Consider the following 21724-nt stretch of genomic DNA (forward strand, 5'->3'; position numbering starts at 1 on the left):
GGCAGCGCGTCAAGCCCTGAGCCCACTGTGTCCCCATATGTGACCTCACTGTCTCTCTGTGTCCTCACTGTGAGATGAGTTCTCCCAAGTATTAGACACCAAAAGCATGAAAATATATTTTTGATGCGTATGTGCATGTGTATGTGTGAGTTCCCGCGAATCCAGTTCTGTCAGGGCTAGGGAACGGTCTGGAGAGGGAGGGGAGGAGATGGATTGAAGGGGGGTTTATTTGTGCCTGTGTCATTGGCAGGCGGCATACAGAGAGGACAAAGCCACTAAACAAGAACCTGAGAGAGAGCTGCAAATGACAGCTGTCACTCATAGAAGAACCATTACAATGGGTCAAGAGGTTATGACGTCCACAGGGCTCTGCAGTTGAGTCAGCAATTTGTAGAGGTTTGCACAAAATATGCAGGTTTTACATTTCAGCATGTGAAGGATGATATTCTGGGTTATGTCCCTCCAGCACCAATTTCAGAGCAGAAAAAAAGCATTTTCTACTTTTTATAGAATGTGGGATGCAATACTGTTTAAGTATATGGCTATATTTCCCCACCATAGACCTACTCCTTATAGACTGGGGCAATTTGGATACTATGGGGGTGTCTTATTGCTGTCTTTAGTGACAATTTGACAGACACTCCCTCTGTATTTTTGCATGAGTTCTGTTCAGTGGTTCTATTCTTGGCCGTTTCCCAAAGTCAGTACTGGTTGAGCTGATGAGTTCTCATATACAATCACTGGCCTCAGTCATCTCTGTCTTATATTCCCCAGGAGGCTATGCATGACAAACAACACTCATCCGTTCTTGTTGTTATTAACGTGAGCAGTTGGTTCCACTAATGTAATTGTCTCAGGTACTATATAGAAACAAGTCTAGCCTAAAGCTCAGCTATATTTAGAACCTAGGACTGCTAGGTTGGGAATACAACACAATTCCCTATTAACCTCCATTAGCCGCTACACTGACCATTGAAGGCCATTGGAAAACAAAGTCATGTTCGTGGTCAGATTTTTTGCTCAATATTAATCACAATTCCATTGTTTTAAACAGCATTTCAGGTGTACAGTAGATTATATCAGTTATACACTTTGTCTCTGCAGGCTGTGCCAGAGCCCGTGCCAGAGCCCGTGGTTGAGCCAGAACCCGTGCCTGAGCCCATCCCTGAGCCAGAGCCCATCCCAGTCGTTGTTGAGGAGCCCATCCTTGACCTCATCGCCGAATCTGTGGTGAAAGAGGTCCCCGTCAGAGAGCCCACCCCTGAGCCAGCAAGGGAACCCAACCCCAAGCCAGCGAGGGAACCCACCCCTGATGCCATCTTCGTGACAGAGCCAGAGGACCTTGAGAGCAACGGTAGTATGTTTTTATATTTTTTTGGTGTCAGCTGTGGGTACGGTCAGTCGTCCGAAAGCAGATCAAGTTTGACTCCCTGAATGGATTGACATTAGCAATGACTAACTGCATCAAACCAACCTCAAAGGGCCCTAATGCAATAGCCAGCATTAACCGGATGCACATCACTGCATACCCAGCAAATCCTCATTTAAACTGGATCTGGGGTGGCTAGCAGATACACTGGCTTGTATATACGCCGTGGGGGTATATCCTCCACTGACACGTCCCCTTACAGTCTTGAGACTTGCCCTCCTTTCACTGGAACTGAGTCGTGCATTCAAACCAGCCACCATTTTGTCTTTCAGTCAGGTCTTTTCTGATCCCTTGAGGCCCCAGGTCTCCATTGAGGCAGGTCTCATTGTGCCATGATTACAGTAAGTGTTTCCAGGTGAGAGGTCTCCCTGGAATACTGTACAATACAACCACACAGAGCCACACAAACACAAGAGCTTTGTGCCTACATGGGCTTTTATACTGTCACGTATATATCTGCCTCCTTTTGTTACAAATTATTTGTAGACTGTATATTGACCGCAAAAATCCCAAACGAATACTATATCATATTTGACTAAAACATAATAACAGCATACGATCACATAACTGTATATCTATTATGTGTGGCAATACTTTGGAACAGATTTTCAAAATAACTTGGAACTGATTTGCTGTTTTGTAAGTCCAACAATAAAAAATTAAATATGTATTTATTTATTTATTTTTTGCTTAAAAAAAACTTGGGTGGCCAAATAAAATCACCCGTGGGCCAAATTCGGCCAAAGGGCCACCAGTTGGGGAACCCTGCCTTACAGTATATCCTCACTGAATAGCATACTGGCCACTGCTGCTGCTAGCGGGCAATCATCACTGTATGTGTGTGCAGGGGAGAACTCCATTCCAGGACAAAACATATAGTAAAGCTGTCTTTTTGCATGTTGAGATGGTGAAGGGGAAAAATGTGGACTTTGAGGCCAAATTTGATCTCATGTCTCCACCTCACCAGCAGTTAACTGTTGATTGACAGTGAAACATGAGTTTCATTAAGTGACATGGATGGATGATCGCTGTAGGGGAGTTTGGTTTTTAGAACAAACTGGTTAGCAAGGAATGTACATTGATTATACCAAACATTAGGAACACCTTCCTAATATTGAGTTGCACCCCAGCCCTTTGCTTTCAGAACAGCCTCAATTCGTCAGGGCATTGACTCTACAAGGTGCTGAAAGCGTTCCACAGGAATGCTGGCCCATGTTGACTCCAATGCTTCCCACAGTTGTGTCCAGTTGGCTGGATGTCCTTTGGGTGGAGAACCATTCTTGATACACACAGAAAACTGTTGAGCATGAAAAACCCAGCAATGTTGCAGTTCTTGACACAAACCGGTGCGCCTGGCACCAACTACCGTACCCTGTTCAAAGGTACATAAATATTTTGTCTTGCCCATTCGACCTCTGAATGGCACACATACAAAATCCATGTCTCAATTGTCTCAAGGCTCAAAAATCCTTCTTTAACCCATCTCCTCCCCTTCATCTACACTGATTGAAGTGAATTTAACCAGGGACCTTAATAAGGGATCATAGCTTTCACCTGGATTCACCTGGTCAGTCTATGTCATGGAAAGAGCAGCCATTTTTAATGTTTTGTACACTCAGTGTATTTATTGCTTTTATTGAAGTTGACAGTTACCTAAGGACAGAAAATGAACACTAGTTCACCGTAATGCAGTTCCATGGAGCTACAAATATGTAAGGTCTTAACTCTTGTCATCCTATGATCATGTTTAAGATCTCTATGTACCCTTTCAGGTGTTACATGAAACGCCACATTACATCTAATTATTGTGCTTGTATCTTCTCGGTAGAATGGACTCCTGGGAAAACTGATCAGTGTCTCTTTCACTATCAGACCTGTCTTTAGGATATGGCCTGGTTTGTACCTCTGTCTGTATCAGTAAAGTGTATTCCTCTAAATGAGAGACAAACTGGCTCACTAAGACACGGGACTGTTGGAGTCTGGTTCCACCGATAGCACAGGGTTGTAATGTCACTCTGTGTACTGTAAATTGAATCAGTGACGTTGGCACACATAAAAGTGAATCAGCCACCTGACTCTGAATTTAATTACAGCCACCTGGTCACTCTTGGCTCTGTTTTGACTGTACTCTACTACTGTGTGTCCTTCCTGTAATCCTGATATACTGCAGCAAAAACAGGACTGTAACTAACAGCCACAGTGATCCCATAGGACTTAGAAATCGTCCAAACATTTATCTGTGTGTGTGTGTGTGTGTGTGTGTGTGTGCGTGCGTTTGTGTGAACATGCATGTGTGTGTACTGTATGTATGAATGATGTGTAAGTGTGTGTTGACCATGGTCCTTCCTGTTTTCTCTGACGTGGCATCAGCTGAGGAGGTGCACTTTACCCCAGGAATGAAGATTAGCAAGTTGGAGAAGATGATGACCAAGGAGGAGATGGAGGAGGAGCAGAGGTGAGTGCCCCCCTCTCTCTCCCTACTGCCCCCCTTCTCCTGACACTGTAGCATGACTCTAGTTAACCTATCCTCCTACTGCACGCCAAGGCAACCACCTTCTTCCTCCCTCCCCTATCCTGTCTTTGTGTGTTGACCTGGCATTTAGGTGCTATGACAACATCTATGACAACATTTACCCTGCAGATCAGATCAGATCAGGGGTTGGTCACAGAGTGGACAGTTAAACCAATAACCCACCAAAGCAGTGAGGGACTTCCAGACCTTGTACCTGTAGCTACTAACTCCCTCAAAAGAAATGTAGACTTGAGACATCCCACTGGGCACAGACGTCAATTCAACGTCTATTCCACATTGGTTCAACGTAATTTCATTGAAATGACGTGTAAACGACGTTGATTCAACCAGTGTGTGCGGTGGGATGTTCTGTATCTTTATAGGTCACCAGATTGTATAATAAGATTAGTAAACTTCACTGAAGAAAATTGAGGGTCACTTAAGGAAGGAGACAAAAACAACAACAAAGTCAGCTTGTTTTGAAGCCTAAAGGTTACTGTTAGTTTGTAATGCTAAACATCATCCTACAGACTGTGGTGAGCTTGTGGTGGGAGGCTGGCATAGGGAGCGAACAGCCTCTCTCTCTCTCTCTCTCTCTCTCTCTCTCTCTCTCTCTCTCACATCCTAGGGCTTGAACTTGCATAAGCGGAGGGAGGGAGGCCTTATGTGATGTAACACCTCAGGATGCCTCCTATCTTTTGCTTTAGCCAGTCCTGTTCTCTGTTAGAGGAGCAGTGCAGTGAGCCTGGGGCCCAATTCTTGCTGGGGGTTGGAATGACTTTGTGAGCGAGCGTGCAGGGGGCGGATGTGGACTCTGTTTAGGGGTGTGACAACAAGGCAATAACATGGATTAATAGCAGCACTTACCGTTTTGGGGGGGGGTCCCCAGTTTCTATAGCGAGGGGAGTGGATGTCTTAAACGCCATGTGATTGGTGGCTTGTGCCTTCTAACACAGGAATTTAATCAAGGTCTTAAAATATCTGCCAAGCTTGGCTCTGTTGGTTTGTTATGTTCCCATGGAGTTGTGAGCTGCGGAAGAAGAAGGAGGACGGGAGGAAAGGCATGTGGGCCCTGAGTTTCAGGAATGTTTTTCTTTGTCTTTTTTGGGGAGTATGCTTCCACCCTTGTCTGAAGCCTGAGCAGTGACTCATGGTTTTAAATGACCAACGATATATTAATACATCTTTATACGATTAACTATAGTCCCATTCCAGCCCCAAACCCAGCTATATGTTACTAAATCCCTGTGCCTTGTACCCTGTGCAGTTCACTTATGTGTTTACACACAAGAGCACAGCATGTACCTGCTCACCACACCAACCGTTGGGCCTGAATTAACCTCAACCACAGCTTTGGCCTAAACTTGACTTCATAAAGCTCAGTGCAATGCTTTCCTTTTGGCACTAGGTTTTATGTGGAAAAGATGTAAGCATGTGAAACCTATTTGCATTGCCATAAGTGGCAAAGTTGGGGACAAAGCTGTGGTTAAGTTGTCTGTTTCTAAGATGTGGAATTGTGTAGAGTTCTGTGCAGGTGTACATAACAGCTTTCACCCTGCCTTTATCTTTTCAGGATAGAGCTCACACCTGACTTTACCTCTCTATAAGCAACATCGACAAGCACACTGTGAGTTAGGAAGGATTATGGGTAAGGTATCATTCAAATTTACCCCCCCCCCCAGAGCCTCTTATCCTCTCCCAAGTCTCAAATACCACCTCACCTCCCTCCTTCCTCCTCTCACCCACTACCCAGGGTGTGACACATCACTGGTGAAGGGCAGAGCCATATACAGTACATATGTACAGTACCTTTGGAAAGTATTCAGACCTCTTGACTTTTTCCACATTTTATTACAGCCTTATTCTAAAATAAATGTAAAAAATACAATCTACACACAATATCCCATAATGACAAAGCGAAAACAGTTTTTTAAAATTTTGTTGCCAATATATATAAAAAACTGATACCTTATTTACATAAGTATTCAGACCCTTTGCTATGAGACTCGAAATTGAGCTCTGGTGCATCCTGTTTCCATTGATCATCCTTGATGTTTCTACAACTTGATGGGAGTCCACCTCTGGTAAATTCAATTGATTGGACATGATTTGCAAAGGCACACACCTGTCTATATAAGGTCCCAAAGTTGACAGTGCATGTCAGAGCAAAAACCAAGCCATGAGGTCGAAGGAATTGTCCGTAGAGCACTGAGACAGGATTGTGTCAAGACACAGATCTGGGAAAGGGTACCAAAACATTTCTACAGCATTGAAGGTCCCCAAGAACACAGAGGCCTACATCATTCTGCAGCATTGAAGGTCCCCAAGAACACAGAGGCCTACATCATTCTACAGCATTGAAGGTCCCCAAGAACACAGAGGCCTACATCATTCTGCAGCATTGAAGGTCCCCAAGAACACAGAGGCCTACATCATTCTGCAGCATTGAAGGTCCCCAAGAACACAGAGGCCTACATCATTCTGCAGCATTGAAGGTCCCCAAGAACACAGAGGACTACATCATTCTGCAGCATTGAAGGTCCCCAAGAACACAGAGGCCTACATCATTCTGCAGCATTGAAGGTCCCCAAGAACACAGAGGACTACATCATTCTGCAGCATTGAAGGTCCCCAAGAACACAGAGGACTACATCATTCTGCAGCATTGACGGTCCCCAAGAACACAGAGGACTACATCATTCTGCAGCATTGAAGGTCCCCAAGAACACAGAGGCCTACATCATTCTGCAGCATTGAAGGTCCCCAAGAACACAGAGGCCTACATCATTCTGCAGCATTGAAGGTCCCCAAGAACACAGAGGACTACATCATTCTTAAATGGAAGAAGTTTGGAACCACCACGACTCTTCCTAGAGCTGGCAGGCCAGCCAAACTGAGCAATCAGGGGAGAAGGGCCTTGGTCAGGGAGGTGACCAAGAACTTGATGGTCACTCTGAAAGAGCTCTAGAGTTCCTCTGTGGAAATGGGAGAAACTTCCAGAAGGACAACCATCTCTGCAGCACTTCACCAAGTGGCCAGACGGAAGCCACTCCTCAGTAAAAGGCACATGACAGCCCACTTGGAGTTTGCCTAAAGACTCTCTGGTCTGATGAAACCAAGATTAAACTCTTTAGCCTGAATGCCAAGCGTCACTTCCGGAGAAAACCTGGCTCCATCTCCACAGTGAAACATGGTGGTGGCAGCATCATGCTTTCGGGATGTTTTTCAGCGGTAGGGACTAGGAGACTAGTCAGGATCGAGGCAAAGATGAACAGAGCAAAGTACAGAGAAATCCTTGATTAAAATTTGCTCCAGAGAGCTCAGGACCTCAGACTGGGGCGAAGGTTCACCATCCAACAGGACAATGACCCTAAGCTCACAGCCAAGACAACGAAGGAGTGGCTTCGGGACAAATCTCTGAATGTCCTTGAGTGGCCCAGTCAGAGCCCGGACTTGAACATGATTGAACATCTCTGGAGAGATCTGAAAGTAGCTGTGCAGCGATGCTGCCCATCTAACCTGACGGCGCTTGAGAGGATCTGCAGAGAATAATGGGAGAAACTCCCCAAATACTGGTGTGCCAAGCTTGTAGCGTCATACCCAAGAACACTCTATGCTGTAATCGCTGCCAAAGGTGCTTCAACAAAGTACTGAGTAAAGGGTCTGAATACTTATGTAAATGTCATATTTAAATTAGCAAAGATTTCTAAAAAACAGTTTTTGCATGTCATTATGGGGTATTGTGTCTAGAGTGATGAGGGGGAAAAAACAATTTAAAACATTTTAGAATAAGGCTGTAACGTAACAAAATTTGGAAAAAGTCAAGGGGTCTCAATATTTTCCGAAGGCACTGCATATATGACTCTGGTGAAAGCAGTGTGTATCGAAGCATTCACCCATTTACTGATTACACTAGTATGACATCACCAACAGTGTACCTTGACACCAGGCGATTGGGCTGTAGGTTATTGTTTTTTTTGTCTTTGAAGGGACCTGTTAGCCACCGATAGGCTTCCACTGATGTGGTAGAGCACACATCTGGGTCTGATAGGGCACATTCTGGCAGAGCTTGCTTTATCCTTTCTATTTGACCCTTTCTGTTTGATCCCCGCCAACAACCACCAGAACTACAGTGCATTCGGAAAGTATTCAGACCACTTCCCCTTTTCCACATTTTGTTACGTTACAGCCATTCTAAAATGTATTAAATATTTGATTTTCCTCATCAGTCTACACACAGTACCCCATAATGACAAATCGAAAGCAGGTTTTTAGACATTTTAGCTCATTTATAAAAACTAAAAACAGAAATACCTCATTTACAATTTAATCCATTTTAAAATAAGGCTGTAACGTAACAAAATGTGGAAAAAAGTCAACGGGTCTGAATACTTTCCGAATGCACCGTACATCACTTCCCTTCACATCCCTTCCCATCCCCCCATCTACGTCCCCCTGTGTCTTCAGACAGTCTAATCTCCTGGAGCTTCAGGTTCTATAAGGATACAGTTAATAGGTATCATATGCTGGTGTCTCACGGCCATTGAAAACAAAGGGCCCTGCGATCATGGGAAATACTGCACTGGGGCACCAATGTTGGTCATCATCAGTGCTGCAGGGGAGACTCCACCCCCACCTTCTATTAATGCTGGTGCCAGAGGGGAATCTATTTGGAATTGGTTGGTGGTGCGTGGCACCTGCTAAACAAATGCATGAGAGAATCAGTTACTCACTTACTGCACACCCAAAATGGCTGCCGTGATAGTATTAAAGAGTTTCATAATTGAATGGTTGGGTGGGACTTTTATCAGGACCACTGATTTTAGGAGCCACCTGCAAAATTTTAACTAATCTTGTGCCAACAGCTGTGCTTGTACACACTCAGGGGGCCTTGCAGTTTTGAAGTTGAATTATAGCTGAGCCCTGAACTTTAGACCTTTGCTGCTATACCATTGGGTCCTCTGCAGGCAATATCGAGGTAGTGAGACACTTAAATTGGGGATTTCTTTTACTGTGTCTGTGTGAGCAGAAATGCTTTCACTATAATTGCATTTTTATTCCAGATGGTGACAGCATTTGATCAGTGTAGCCCGAAAAGGCAAATCAGGCCACTATTTGCAAGCCATGTTTATTGTCTCTACTTGACAAATAAAGATCAACATTATTATTGCATTAAGGCTGACTCACTGGAATATAGGTATCTTCCCAACAAATGTTTTGCTCATAAACTGTTTATGTTCAGCCTACCAGTGTCTGTAGGTCTATCTAGAATGTGTATTACTGTATGCCTGTTCTATCTCCAATTTACAACATTGTTACAACTAGGGGCAACCTAGACTCAGGGGTCGACGTTACATAGTCAATGTAAATCCAGGACACTCTAATAGTATGATAGAGTGTCCCGGATTTAATTTGTAGATGTCCACAATCCATTTTGTATGATATGTTAAGAAATTTTAATTCGTATGATACAGTATGTTATGAAATTGCTAAACCTATGATATGTTACGAATTGCACTTTTTTTGTGGCTAATGTTAGCTAGGTGGCTAACGTTAGCTGGGTGGCTAACGTTAGCTAGAACAAAATGGTTAAGGTTAGGTTTAGGAATTAGGTTAAAGGGTTAGTGTTAGGATAAGGGTTAGCGAACATGCTAAGTAGTTGCAAAGTAGCTAAAAATTTGCATGGGCTAAATCAGGGTCACACAGACTGTTATTGGTAGTCTTAAACAAAACTACTTTGACACGAGTATTTTTTTAAATTATTTAACAAGTCAGATAAGAACAAATTCTTATTTACAACGACGGCCTACCGGGGAACAGTGGGTTAACTGCCTTGTTCAGGGGTAGAACGACAGATTTTTACCTTGTCAGCTCAGGGATTCGATCCAGCAACCTTTCAGTTACTGGCACAATGCTCTAACCACTACGCTACCTGCCGCCCCAAATATACACCTCACACACATTGTTATGGGCTTAAAAAATAAGATGCCTGTACCATGTCAGATATAGAGTTGAAATGTATAAAGTTTTGAGTTTGCATCCCAATATTGCATTTTAAATCAATCAAATCCAATCAAATGTTATTTGTCACATACACATGGTTAGCAGATGTTAATGCGAGTGTAGCGAAATGCTTGTGCTTCTAGTTCCGACAATGCAGTAATAACCAACGGGTAATCTAACCTAACAATTTCACAACAACTACCTTATACACACAAGTGTAATGGGATGAATAATATGTACATAAAGATATATGAATGAGTGATGGTACAGAATGGCATAGGCAAGATGCAGTAGATGGTATTGAGTACAGTATATGAGATGAGTAATGTAGGGTATGTAAACATTATATTAAGTGGCTAGTGATACATTTTTTTTACATACATTTTTCCATTATTAGAGTGGCTAGAGATTGAGTCAGTATGTTGGCAGCAGCCAGTCAATGTGGTGGCTGTTTAACAGTCTGATGGCCTTGAGATAGAAGCTGTTTTTCAGTCTCTCTGTCCCTGCTTTGATGCACCTGTACTGACCTCACCTTCTGGACGATAGCGGGGTGAACAGGCAGTGGCTCGGGTGGTTGTTGTCCTTGATGATCTTTTATGGCCTTCCTGTGACATCGGGTAGTGTAGGTGTCCTGGAGGGTGCAGATAGTTTGCCCCCGGTGATGCGTTGTGCAGACCTCACTACCCTCTGGAGAGCCTTACGGTTGTGGGCGGAGAAGTTGCCATACCAGGCGGTGATACAGCCAGACAGGATGCTTTCGATTGTGCATCTGTAAAAGTTTGTGAGTGCTTTTGGTGACAAGCCGAATTTCCTGAGGTTGAAGAGGCGCAGCTGCGCCTTCTTCACCACACTGTATGTGTGGGAGAATCAATTCAGTTTGTCCGTGATGTGTACGCCGAGGAACTTAACTTACTACCCTCTCCACTACTCTTCCATCGATGTGGATAGGGGGGTGCTCCCTCTGCTGTTTCCTGAAGTCCACAATCATCTCCTTTGTTTTGTTGACGTTGAGTGTGAGGTTATTTTCCTGACACCACACTCCGAGGGCCCTCACCTCCTCCCTGTAGGCCATCTCGTCGTTGTTGGTAATCAAGCCTACCACTGTAGTGTCGTCTGCAAACTTGATGATTGAGTTGGAGGCGTGCATGGCCATGCAGTCGTGGGTGAACAGGGAGTACAGGAGAGGGCTCAGAACGCACCCTTGTGGGGCCACAGTGTTGAGGATCAGCGGGGTGGAGATGTTGTTTCCCACCCTCACCATCTGGGGGCTGCCCTTCAGGAAGTCCAGCACCCAGTTGCACTGGACGGGGTCGAGACCCAGGGTCTTGAACTTGATGACGAGTTCGGAGGGTACTATGGTGTTAAATGCTGAGCTGTAGTCGATGAACAGCATTCTCACATAGGTATTCCTCTTGTCCAGATTGGTTAGGGCAGTGTGCAGTGTGGTTGCGATTGTGTCGTCTGGACCTATTGGGGCGGTAAGCAAATTGGAGTGGGTCTAGGGTGTCAGGTAGGGTGGAGGTGATATGGTCCTTGAATAGTCTCTCAAAGCACTTCATGATGACGGAAGTGAGTGCTACGGGGTGGTAGTCGTTTAGCTCAGTTACCTTAGCTTTCTTGGGAACAGGAACAATAGTGGCCCTCTTGAAGCCTGTGGGAACAGCAGACTGGGATAAGGATTGATTGAATATGTCCGTAAACACACCAGCCAGCTGGTCTGCGCATGCTCTGAAGATGCGGCTGGGGATACTGTCAGCCCAGAAGGCTATATCACAGAAGACTGAAATATATCAAAACCGTTTGACATAGAAATACCAGATTTTCAGTTTATTAATGATGAAATTCTGAAACATATAACATTCCACCCACGAGGCCACTATTTATGTGTCTGCAGGAAATGGCTTCAGCATTTGCAGACTGTATGTCAGATTTAGTCTTCAATGATAATCACGTTACACTGTGCGACGTTACCAAATTAAAATCTTGATATCAACCTGGCCAGATTGTACGATTTGCTTCAGTTCTGTCGTCACATTCTGCAATTTGCCTGCAGCGGTGTATTTGATCTGAGCATGTGCCAGCACCAGCAGCGCAAGCCTCACTCAATGCTTATGCGTGAGTGAAGTGAGTTCTGAATAAATTCAAGTAGGCATCTTAGAAATAGTTTTCACATACTAACTTTATATGTTAATTTGATTGGCGATTTTGTGCATTCATTGAAATCCCACCAGGTAGCAACAACCAAAAAATGTGGACACCGCTTGAACTTTGTCGGATCCTACGATTGACGTAGCGGTACTTAATCAGCACTTAATCGGCAGACCTAGACCCTGTCACACTGAACGAGCCAAGACGTCCGACAATAGTTTACGACCTAAGAATTTGTCCGCCACGTGGAAATTTTGTCTGGGACGGCAAAGTTGTAGCATAAAACGGCTAAAATTGTACAGTCTGCAAAGGCCGTACAAAACGTAACATATAAGTGGAGTGTCCCAGATATACATTTACTATGTTACGTCTAGTCTGAGACCAGGCTGCCAGGGGAGGAATGCTTGTTTCAATAGTTAATTATTCAGCTGTCACATTCACATGTCTGCTGCAGCTATTAGAAAGCATATGATAATCTGGTCTCTTTGTTACATTGCACCAATTAGGACATACTAACCTTTGAAATGGCATGCATCTCACACATTGCCATCTAACCTGCCTGGGAACTCTGTGGTGCTCCGGGGTGAAGTTTCTCCCAAGTGCAGATCTAGGATCAGCTTCCCCTCTCACAACACTAATTAGTAAGGAACATGCAAAACTGACCCCAAATCAGCATCTAGGGGCAACTTCACCGTACACCAGAGGGGGAGGGGGATCTGTGGTGGTGGGTATTCTATGGTGGTATGCTATTTTCCGGGTGTGTTTTGATCAACCTTTGGTCAGAGCACTGTCTGCTTTAGGTCTGTTGAAACTGCTAAACCCTGATGCATGCTGAAGTAACAATCCTGACAATGGTGAGTGATCTCACTCTTTTCCAAGTCACGAGATTGATATCAGTCAAATTCCAATACTACTTAACATTTCTGACTCTTAAGCTAATAACAATAACTGGCTAATAATATCAATGAAATAGCTATATTTGTCAATAGATAAAACTATTTGTTTTGTACTGACATATTAGTAATCTCTTTTTTCCAGTGCAGCTGAGTAGGCGATGAAGAAACAGAATGACTCTACACCCACACCTTTCTATTCTTTACTTTGTTTTGTGAAAAGTGATCACTGAAGAAGAACCTTTGAAACCTCTGCTGAGAAGAGCGATCTCTTCTGTTGATTGTCCGGCAACTTTGCTGTTGATATGGAAAATATATGTTGCTTTTTGTCCTCTCCCCTTTTCTTTCCTTCTTTCTTACTTTTGAAGGATGTGAATTAAAGGCTATTGCTCAACTCTGCCTGTGAATAGCATGCTGCATTGCACCAAACACACAAGTGCCTATGTGAATCGTTAGTCCCCGCCCCCTTCGCTTTCTATCTGCTGTCTTATTGGTGGCGCCTATCCTTTTGATTAGAGCAGGAATGATTCATTCTGGATTCTGAGACTCGGATAGTTGCAAAGAAATGTTTGAAGATAATACATCCATGCTTATTACAGAGTATGACGTGTGGGGGGTGCAAAACAAGTTCCCGAAAAAAAGTAAGGTCGGGAACCACTGGTTTAGAAGAAATGGATGACCATTGCAATACCAATACAGTAAGGATGTGTTTAAATAGCTATTATGGGTGAAGGGGTAGGGAAGGGTTGTGTTGTTTTTCATTGTTTTAAAATATGAAACTGTGATTTAAAGATATGACAAGTGATGTGCATGCAAAGGCCCCTCTACCCAAGTCTTGGTCTGTGTGGCCACTGTCCATTGTGAGCCAGTCCCAGACACTTTAAGTAATGTAACAAATGCCAATCAGTAACATCCGAATAGCCTAATGATGTCATTCTGAATGCTGAGAAAACCATATATCTCACTCCTGTCCTGACTCTGACGATCACTGGGGCTTTTGTCACTTTATATGTAACCAATGCACACTGACAATGAATGGGCTTCCTTTCATATGGGACTGGAGCTCGGTAGATAGAATGGCTAAAGTGGAATATGTGTAAGACAACCCGTAGTGATTTTTGTAGAGAGATTGAAATGTTTTGTTTAAACATTATGTTTTTGGGCTTTTGTAAACTCTTGACTATTAAAAGCCAGTTTGTCTAAAACCAATGCTTGTTTAAGCCTCATACTCATTTCCACCCAGTAATCCACCCATTTTTCCATATCAGCACATCTAATTAAAATTAAATTAATCTCATCATTGAGTTTTGCTCACCTACTTTGTAGCACACTTTGTAGTACATTTACATACACAATGCTAATCAGTATTGTCGTGTATTGCATCTTTCTATGTAAGCCAGAAGGTCATACATGGATTTATGATGATGATATCATAACTTCAAATCTCTCTATGTACATACGCAATAATAGCCGTTCTCATTGCACCACTCAGCATATGCTTTCTGGTAACTTGTAGGGCTTTGTATGTATAAGACGTGCCTTAGTTGATGTGCCTTTGTCAGGTAGGTGTTAACTTCAGTTGGACTTGAGATTGAAGCCCTCTGGAAGAAGGTCTTTTGAGGTGTTTTTATTGGGCATCCAGTATGTGAATGATGACAATAATAAACTGTGAAGCACCTGTCTACCCCAGGATATGTTTTATAGCTGTGTTTATTAGAACATTAGACACACAGTGCCTTGCAAAAGAATTCATCCCCCTTGGCGTTTTTCCTATTTTGTTGCATTACAACCTGTAATTGAAATGGATTTGTATCTGTATTTCATGTAATGGACATACGCAAAATAGTACAAATTGGTGAAGTGAAATTTAAAAAAATTAAATAAAAAAAACTGAAAACTGGTGTGAGCAGATGTATTCACCCCCTTTGCTATGAAGCCCCTAAATAAGATCTGGTGCAACCAATTACCTTCAGAAGTCACATAATTAGTTAAATAAAGTCCACCAGTGTACAATCTAAGTGTCACATGATCTGTCACATGATCTCAGTATATATACACCTGTTCTGAAAGGCCCCCAGAGTCTGCAACACCACAAAGCAAGCGGCAACATGAAGACCAAGGAGCTCTCCAAACAGGTCAGGGACAAAGTTGTGGAGAAGTACAGATCAGGGTTGGGTTATAAAAAAATATCAGAAACTTTGAACATCCCACGGAGCACCATTAAATCAGTTATTAAAAAATTGAAAGAATATGGCATACAACAAACCTGCCAAGAGAGGGCCGCCCACCAAAACTCACGGACCAGGGAAGGAGGCCATTAATCAGAGAGGCAAAAAAGAGACCAAAGATAACCCTGAAGGAGCTGCAAAGCTCCACAGCGGAGATTGGAGTATCTGTCCATAGGACCACTTGAAGCCGTAGACTCCACAGAGCTGGGCTTTACAGAAGAGTGGCCAGAAAAAAAGCCATTGCTTAAAGAAAAAACAATAAGCAAACACGTTCGGTGTTCGCCAAAAGGCATGTGGGAGACTCCCCAAACATATGGAAGGAAAATGCTGTCTGGCGCAAACCCAACACCTCCCATCACCCAGAGAACACCATCCCCACAGTGAAGCGTGGTGGTGGCAGCATCATGCTGTGGAGATGTTTTTCATTGGCAGGGACTGAGACACTGGTCAGAATTGAAGGAATGATGGATGGCACTAAATACAGGGAAATTCTTGAGGGAAACCTGTTTCAGTCTTACAGAGATTTGAGACTGGGACGGAGGTTCACCTTCCAGCAGGACAATGACCCTAAGCATACTGCTAAAGCAACACTTGAGTGGTGTCGTGGAAATTTCCTCTATTTACCAAATCATGGGAGCAAACCACACATACACGTCAGAGTTAGTTATAAAAGTCCATCTTTAATTATATGAGCTCTATCACAATCCTGTGACTCTCAGATAAATTCAGTGTCTTTTAGTGAATTCTCTGAGAGCCCCCTTACAACGCAACTGAGTTCCTTTAATAGCAAAGACACACATAGTCAGACAACATAGACATAATTCATCGTTCAGCTTTGTCTCCTTTCCCAAACCCCAGAACCATAAACCAATCCTCCATATCAACAGGCATATATCAAATTGTCATTTAGATACAAGCAACTCAAAATACAACCAAACCTGGACAAGCTCACGGAGAGGAGAGTGAGGCTATAGCTTAAGATAGAAACAACATAAGAGGGAGCATAGAATGATTCCAGACACTGCAACCCTCCTTTTCCCACTGGGAAAGGTAGGGAGTAAAAGATATGTTTACACATGATGACACTTTGACCTCTCCCCTCTCTGTGGCCCATGCAACCTAGTTTTGACATAGAACAGATAACTGCAACCTCGCCACAGTATTATACAAAAACACCATTCTGATGAGAAGTAATTCACACACATTTGATGAATATTAAACATCTTACAAATGTTACCAACAAATTCTGATCCTTCCACGACAGTGGTTAAAGGGGAAACATTTAAATGTCTTGGAATGGCCTAGTCAAAGCCCAGACCTCAATCCAATTTAGAATCTGTGGTATGACTTAAAGATTGCTGTACACCAGCAGAACCCATCCAACTTGAATGAGCTGGAGCAGTTTTGCTCATTAGAAGAAGGCTAGATGTGCCAAGCTTATAGAGACATACCCCAAGAGACTTGCAGCTCTAATTGCTGCAAAAGGTGGCTCTACAAACTATTAACTTTGGGGGGGTGAATAGTTATGCACCCTCAAGTTTTCTGTTTTATGTGTTCTTATTTCTTGTTTGTTTCACAACATAAAATATTTTGCATCCTCAAAGTTGTAGACATGTTGTGTAAATCAAATAATCCAAAACCCCCAAGAATCCATTTTAATTCCAGATTGTAAGGCAACAAAATAGGAAAAATGCCAAGGGGGTGAATACTTTCGCAAGCCACTGTATGTGCATGTCTTACACACACACACACACACACACACACACACACACACACACACACACACACACACACACACACACACACACACACACACACACACACACACACACACACACACACACACACACACACACACACACACACACACACACACACACACACACACACACAGGTAACAATCATGTGTGTTTTTTGGGAAGTCACGTGTTGTTTGTGTACACTGAGTTTCTGTTATATGTATCCATTGTGTGTGTCGATGAGTGTGAGTTTGTAAGTGTGTCATATAGACCCAGGCATTGGAAGTGATGCCATCATGTCTGTGTGTATCTGTTCTAGGGTGCAAAATGATCAGTTGGCGGCCATATTTCTCCTGCTGATGCAGAACCAGGAGGCACTAGGGGAGGTGACTGAGGGAGACATGGAGGAGCAGCTCAAACTCTACTCCCTGTAGCAGAATGGGGCATTTCTGTTATTGTCAACCTTGTATAGGGCTAAATAGCCTGTTCCCCTTTTTAAAGTGCAGGTGTCAAGCAGAGCAACTGTCAATGTATAATACCGTATTTATGTCTGACTTATCATGTCAGGTCAGAATGATCCATAACAGACCAAGACAATAGGTTTAATATTCTGACATACTGTAGCGGGATAGGTTAAATGGCATTACCCATAAGAATGGCATTACCCATAAGACCAAAACAAATTGTACTACACTTGAATGTAAGACACAAGTCTTTATACTGTTGTTGTTCTGTTAACATTGGTTATCGTAAAGTATGGCAATGTTACAATGGCTTTAAAAATCACATGTTCTTAGAGTATGAACAATTTAATGAACAAACAATTGCAGTAACTTATTTACATTAAGTATATTGATAACACACTATTTGTTTATATTACTTAAATGTTTAATGAAGTATTGTTGGTAAGTCACATATACTGTATGTATTTTCAGTTGTAAAGAACTATTTTGGAATGACTTTGTAGTGTTAATATAGGTCATATTGAAATATACACTGAGTGTACAAAACATGACATAGACTGACCAGGTGAATCCAGCTGAAAGCTAGGATCCCTTATTGATGTTACTTGTTAAATCCACTTCAGTCAGTCTGGATGAAGGGGAGGAGACAGGTTAAATAAGGATTTCTAAGCCTGGAGACAATTGAGGCATGGATTGGGTGAATGGGCAAAAAAAGTGCTTTGAAGTGGTTGTAGGTGCCAGGTACCAGGTGCACCGGTTTGAGCATGTCAAGAACTGCAACGCTGCTGTGTTTTTCACACTCAACAGTTTCCTGTGTGTATCAAGGTCCACCACCCAAAGGACATCCTGTCGGAAGCATTGGAGTCAACATGGGTCAGCATCCCTGTGGAATGCTTTCGACACCTGTAGAGTCCATGCTCTGACGAATTTAGGATGTTCTGAGGGAAAAGGGGGGGTATTGGGTAGGTGTTCCTAATGTTGGTACACTCAGTGTATTTTTTTTCATATGTTCTCAACACTCCATATTTTGAATCAAATGTTTTTAATGGATGTACATAGTGTATGGAGATATTTTAGTAGTTTGTTTAGAGTCTCAAGGACGGCTCGTACTAATGGCTTGACCGGAATACATGCAATGGTATCCTACACGTCAAACACAAGCTTTCCTTGTGTTTGATACCATTCCATTCACTCCAATCCAGCCATTAGTATGAGCCGTCCTCCCCTCGGCAGCCTCGTACTCTGGTGTATCTTTTTACCAGTTATTTTATGAAATAATATGACACTCAAAACAGGTCGTGTGATCATGTATTTATTAGTGTGTTTGAGTGATAACGCTTTTATTTGAACTCTGTTTCTACACTCTATGAACAGTTCATTTGATAAATCATGATTTCACATTTTCTTTCAGTAAGTCTATCGCCAACATTATTTAGCTAAACATCTAAGAAAAAGCAAGCTATGAAATGTAAAAATGTTTAAACAACTGTTATAATTGTGTCACATGAACACCTACAAGTTGTTTATGCCTTGTCCAACATTTCTCTGATGATGTGTTGTACATGTGAAACCAGGCAAGAACAAATGAGGTAGGCTACAATGCTATGGTCTAGCTGGTTGAGTAGATGAGTAGTCTTCCCCATCTGCTGTTTGTCACACTCTTATCATTCCTCTGTGGGGTGGTACCACTAACATGTTTGAAATCATTAGAGTATACATAGTTACACAGTACATGTTTGAAATACACCTTATCAAAATATAGTTGCTCAGATCGTTATCAAAGTCATACAATGCATAATTATAATCACTTCCTAGTATAAATTGGCTTCATCCTCTTGCCATAACATTTGTAAGCTGTGTTGGCATCATTCTACATAGCACCACAGGTGGGAAGATTAAGGACACCAAGTCTGGATCAGAGAAGAAGTAGGGGTTTTAGTTGAATACCCACAGAACTCCAGTCTCCTTTTCAGCTCATTTATCACCTGATTTTCTTAACAAAAGGCATATCTTGTTAGGTGGTCCAGGTGTCCTCTGACATGGCACAAATGTTCTCTATTGCTCCTCTATTTTTCCTCAATCAAGGTGGGAGGCCGATGACATCAGAGGGCAACATGAAAAAATGATTTTGCTCAAAACATTTTTTTTTTTTACTCTTAAAGCACTTGGAGAAACAGCGCCACTGCCAGTGGTGGAAAATGTGCACAGTCATACTTGAGTAAAATTATCTAGTATTGAGTAAAAGTATCTAGACACAATCATCCATCTAGTACCAGTTCGGACCCCCCTTTGCCTTAAGTACAGCCTGAATTCTTCAGGGCATTCTACAAGGTGTGGGAAACGCTCCACAGGGATGTTGGTTCACACTGACACAATGGCAACATGCAGTTGCTGCAGATTCAACAGCGGTTAATTCATGCTGTAAACAGCCCGTTGCATGTCATCCAAAAGATGCTGTATTGGGTTGAGGTCTGGGGACTGAGCAGGCCACTCACGTAAACTGATTTCGCTGCCATGTTACAGGCAATGTTTTTCCACTTCTCAATTGTCCAGTGTTGGTGATCATGTGCCCACTGGAGCCGCTTCTTCTTCTTTTTTAGCTGTTAGCAGTGGAGCCCTCTGTGGTCGTCTGCTGCTATAGCACATTCTTGACAAGGATCGACGAGTTGTGCGTTCCGAGATGCAGTTCTGCACAGCATTGTTGTACTGCAGCGTTATTTGTCCGTTTGTGGCCCGTTTGTTAGCTTGCACGATTCTTGCCATTCTCCTTCAACCTCTCTCATCAACGAGCTGTTTTCACCCACAGCATTGCCACTGACTGGGTGTTTTTTGTTTGTCGCACCATTCTTGGTAAACCTTAGACACTATCGTGCGTGAAAAGCCCAGTACGGTGGCCGTTTCTGAGATACTGGATCCGGCACGCCTGGCATACCACGGCTCAAAGTTGATTAGGTCACTCACTTTGCCCATTCTATAGTTCAATCGTACAGTAACTGAATGCCTCAATGCTTGTCTGCCTGCTTTATATAACAAGCTATGGCCACGTGACTGTCTGTAGGAGCGATCCATTTTCGTGAATGGAGTGGTATACCTAATAAACTGACCGGTGAGTGTATTTTTCCACACTATGAGGTTGGAATAATACTGTGAAATTGTGAGAATTATGATAATGCCCTTTAGTGTAAGAGCTGTATGAAAAGACTACCTGAATTTTCAGCCTGTTTTGGTGGGATGGAGGCCTTCCATGGTGACGTCAACATGCAATAAATGAGTTAATAGACCAATAAGAAAAAGAGTTCCAAACCTCTCAGCCAATAACAGCTAGTTTTCAGTTTTCCTCTCCCCACTCACACCACTCCCAGGCAGTCCTAGCAACATTCTTGTTTGAGAAATTGCCCTTTTTGACCATTTTAATTGAAAACAACCACATTAATGGACTTAATTGTTACCCAGAAATTATTTGATATTGAGATGAAAGGACTACATTGGACCTTCAGACGGCGGAGGAGCTCCCACATCAAGGTTAACAACTACATCAGAGAACCTGCTCTGCTGTGCTGTTGCACGTGTGCAATGATGTCTGCCGAAAAAAACAGGGTTCATTGTCTGAAGTAACATCTTTGTTGTTGTAATACCTGGCAGTTTCACCGCTACGGATTCCAATTTTAAGCGTACATTATTGGATTTATAGATAGAATATTGTTTTGGAATAGGATGCGTTCAAAATTAGCTGGAGTGCGTCTTCAAATGACATTTCTATGTGGGAACACCACTCATTCCCATCTCTGCATGAAATACATTCTGGTATGCAGCAGAGTTCCCATTCTGATCTGTGCTGCATTTGTCATGCAGGTGAAAGAGGACCCAAAAGCGACTTAACAGAAACAGAGTTTATTTAAATCCAAAACAGGGAATAACAAAAATCCTCTAGTCTGTAGAGGGGAATAACTAGAGAAGCGGCCACAGACTGCAGGTCGCTTCGGGTAGGCGCAGGCCGTAGTTGATAGAGACACCTGCTCACACGCAGCATCTGATGAAGGCAAAAAAACACGACAGGACAGGGCGATACACAATCACAGCAAAAAACACGACAGGACAGGGCGAAACGCAATCACAGCATGGTGAATACAATACAAGGAACCGACGGGACAGGAACGGATCACAAAGGAATAAATAGGGACTCTAATCAGGGGAAAGGATCGGGAACAGGTGTGGGAAGACTAAATGATGATTAGGGGAATAGGAACAGCTGGGAGCAGGAACGGAACGATAGAGAGAAGAGAGAGCGAGAGAGTGAGAGAGGGAGGG

General features: G+C 43.0%; 1 protein-coding gene across 1 annotated transcript; it reads left to right on the plus strand.

Moving 5' to 3' along the window:
* The first annotated feature begins 997 nt into the window (after positions 1-997).
* Positions 998-21245, plus strand: LOC123999025 (matrix-remodeling-associated protein 7-like). Its single transcript, XM_046304355.1, has 4 exons — positions 998-1006; positions 1105-1354; positions 3800-3884; positions 17272-21245. The coding sequence occupies exons 1-4, from the start codon at positions 998-1000 to the stop codon at positions 17384-17386; spliced, it is 459 nt and encodes a 152-aa protein (XP_046160311.1). The 3' UTR covers positions 17387-21245.
* The last annotated feature ends 479 nt before the right edge of the window (positions 21246-21724 follow it).

This window comes from Oncorhynchus gorbuscha, linkage group LG16 (assembly GCF_021184085.1).
Source record: "Oncorhynchus gorbuscha isolate QuinsamMale2020 ecotype Even-year linkage group LG16, OgorEven_v1.0, whole genome shotgun sequence".
NCBI lineage: Eukaryota > Metazoa > Chordata > Actinopteri > Salmoniformes > Salmonidae > Oncorhynchus > Oncorhynchus gorbuscha.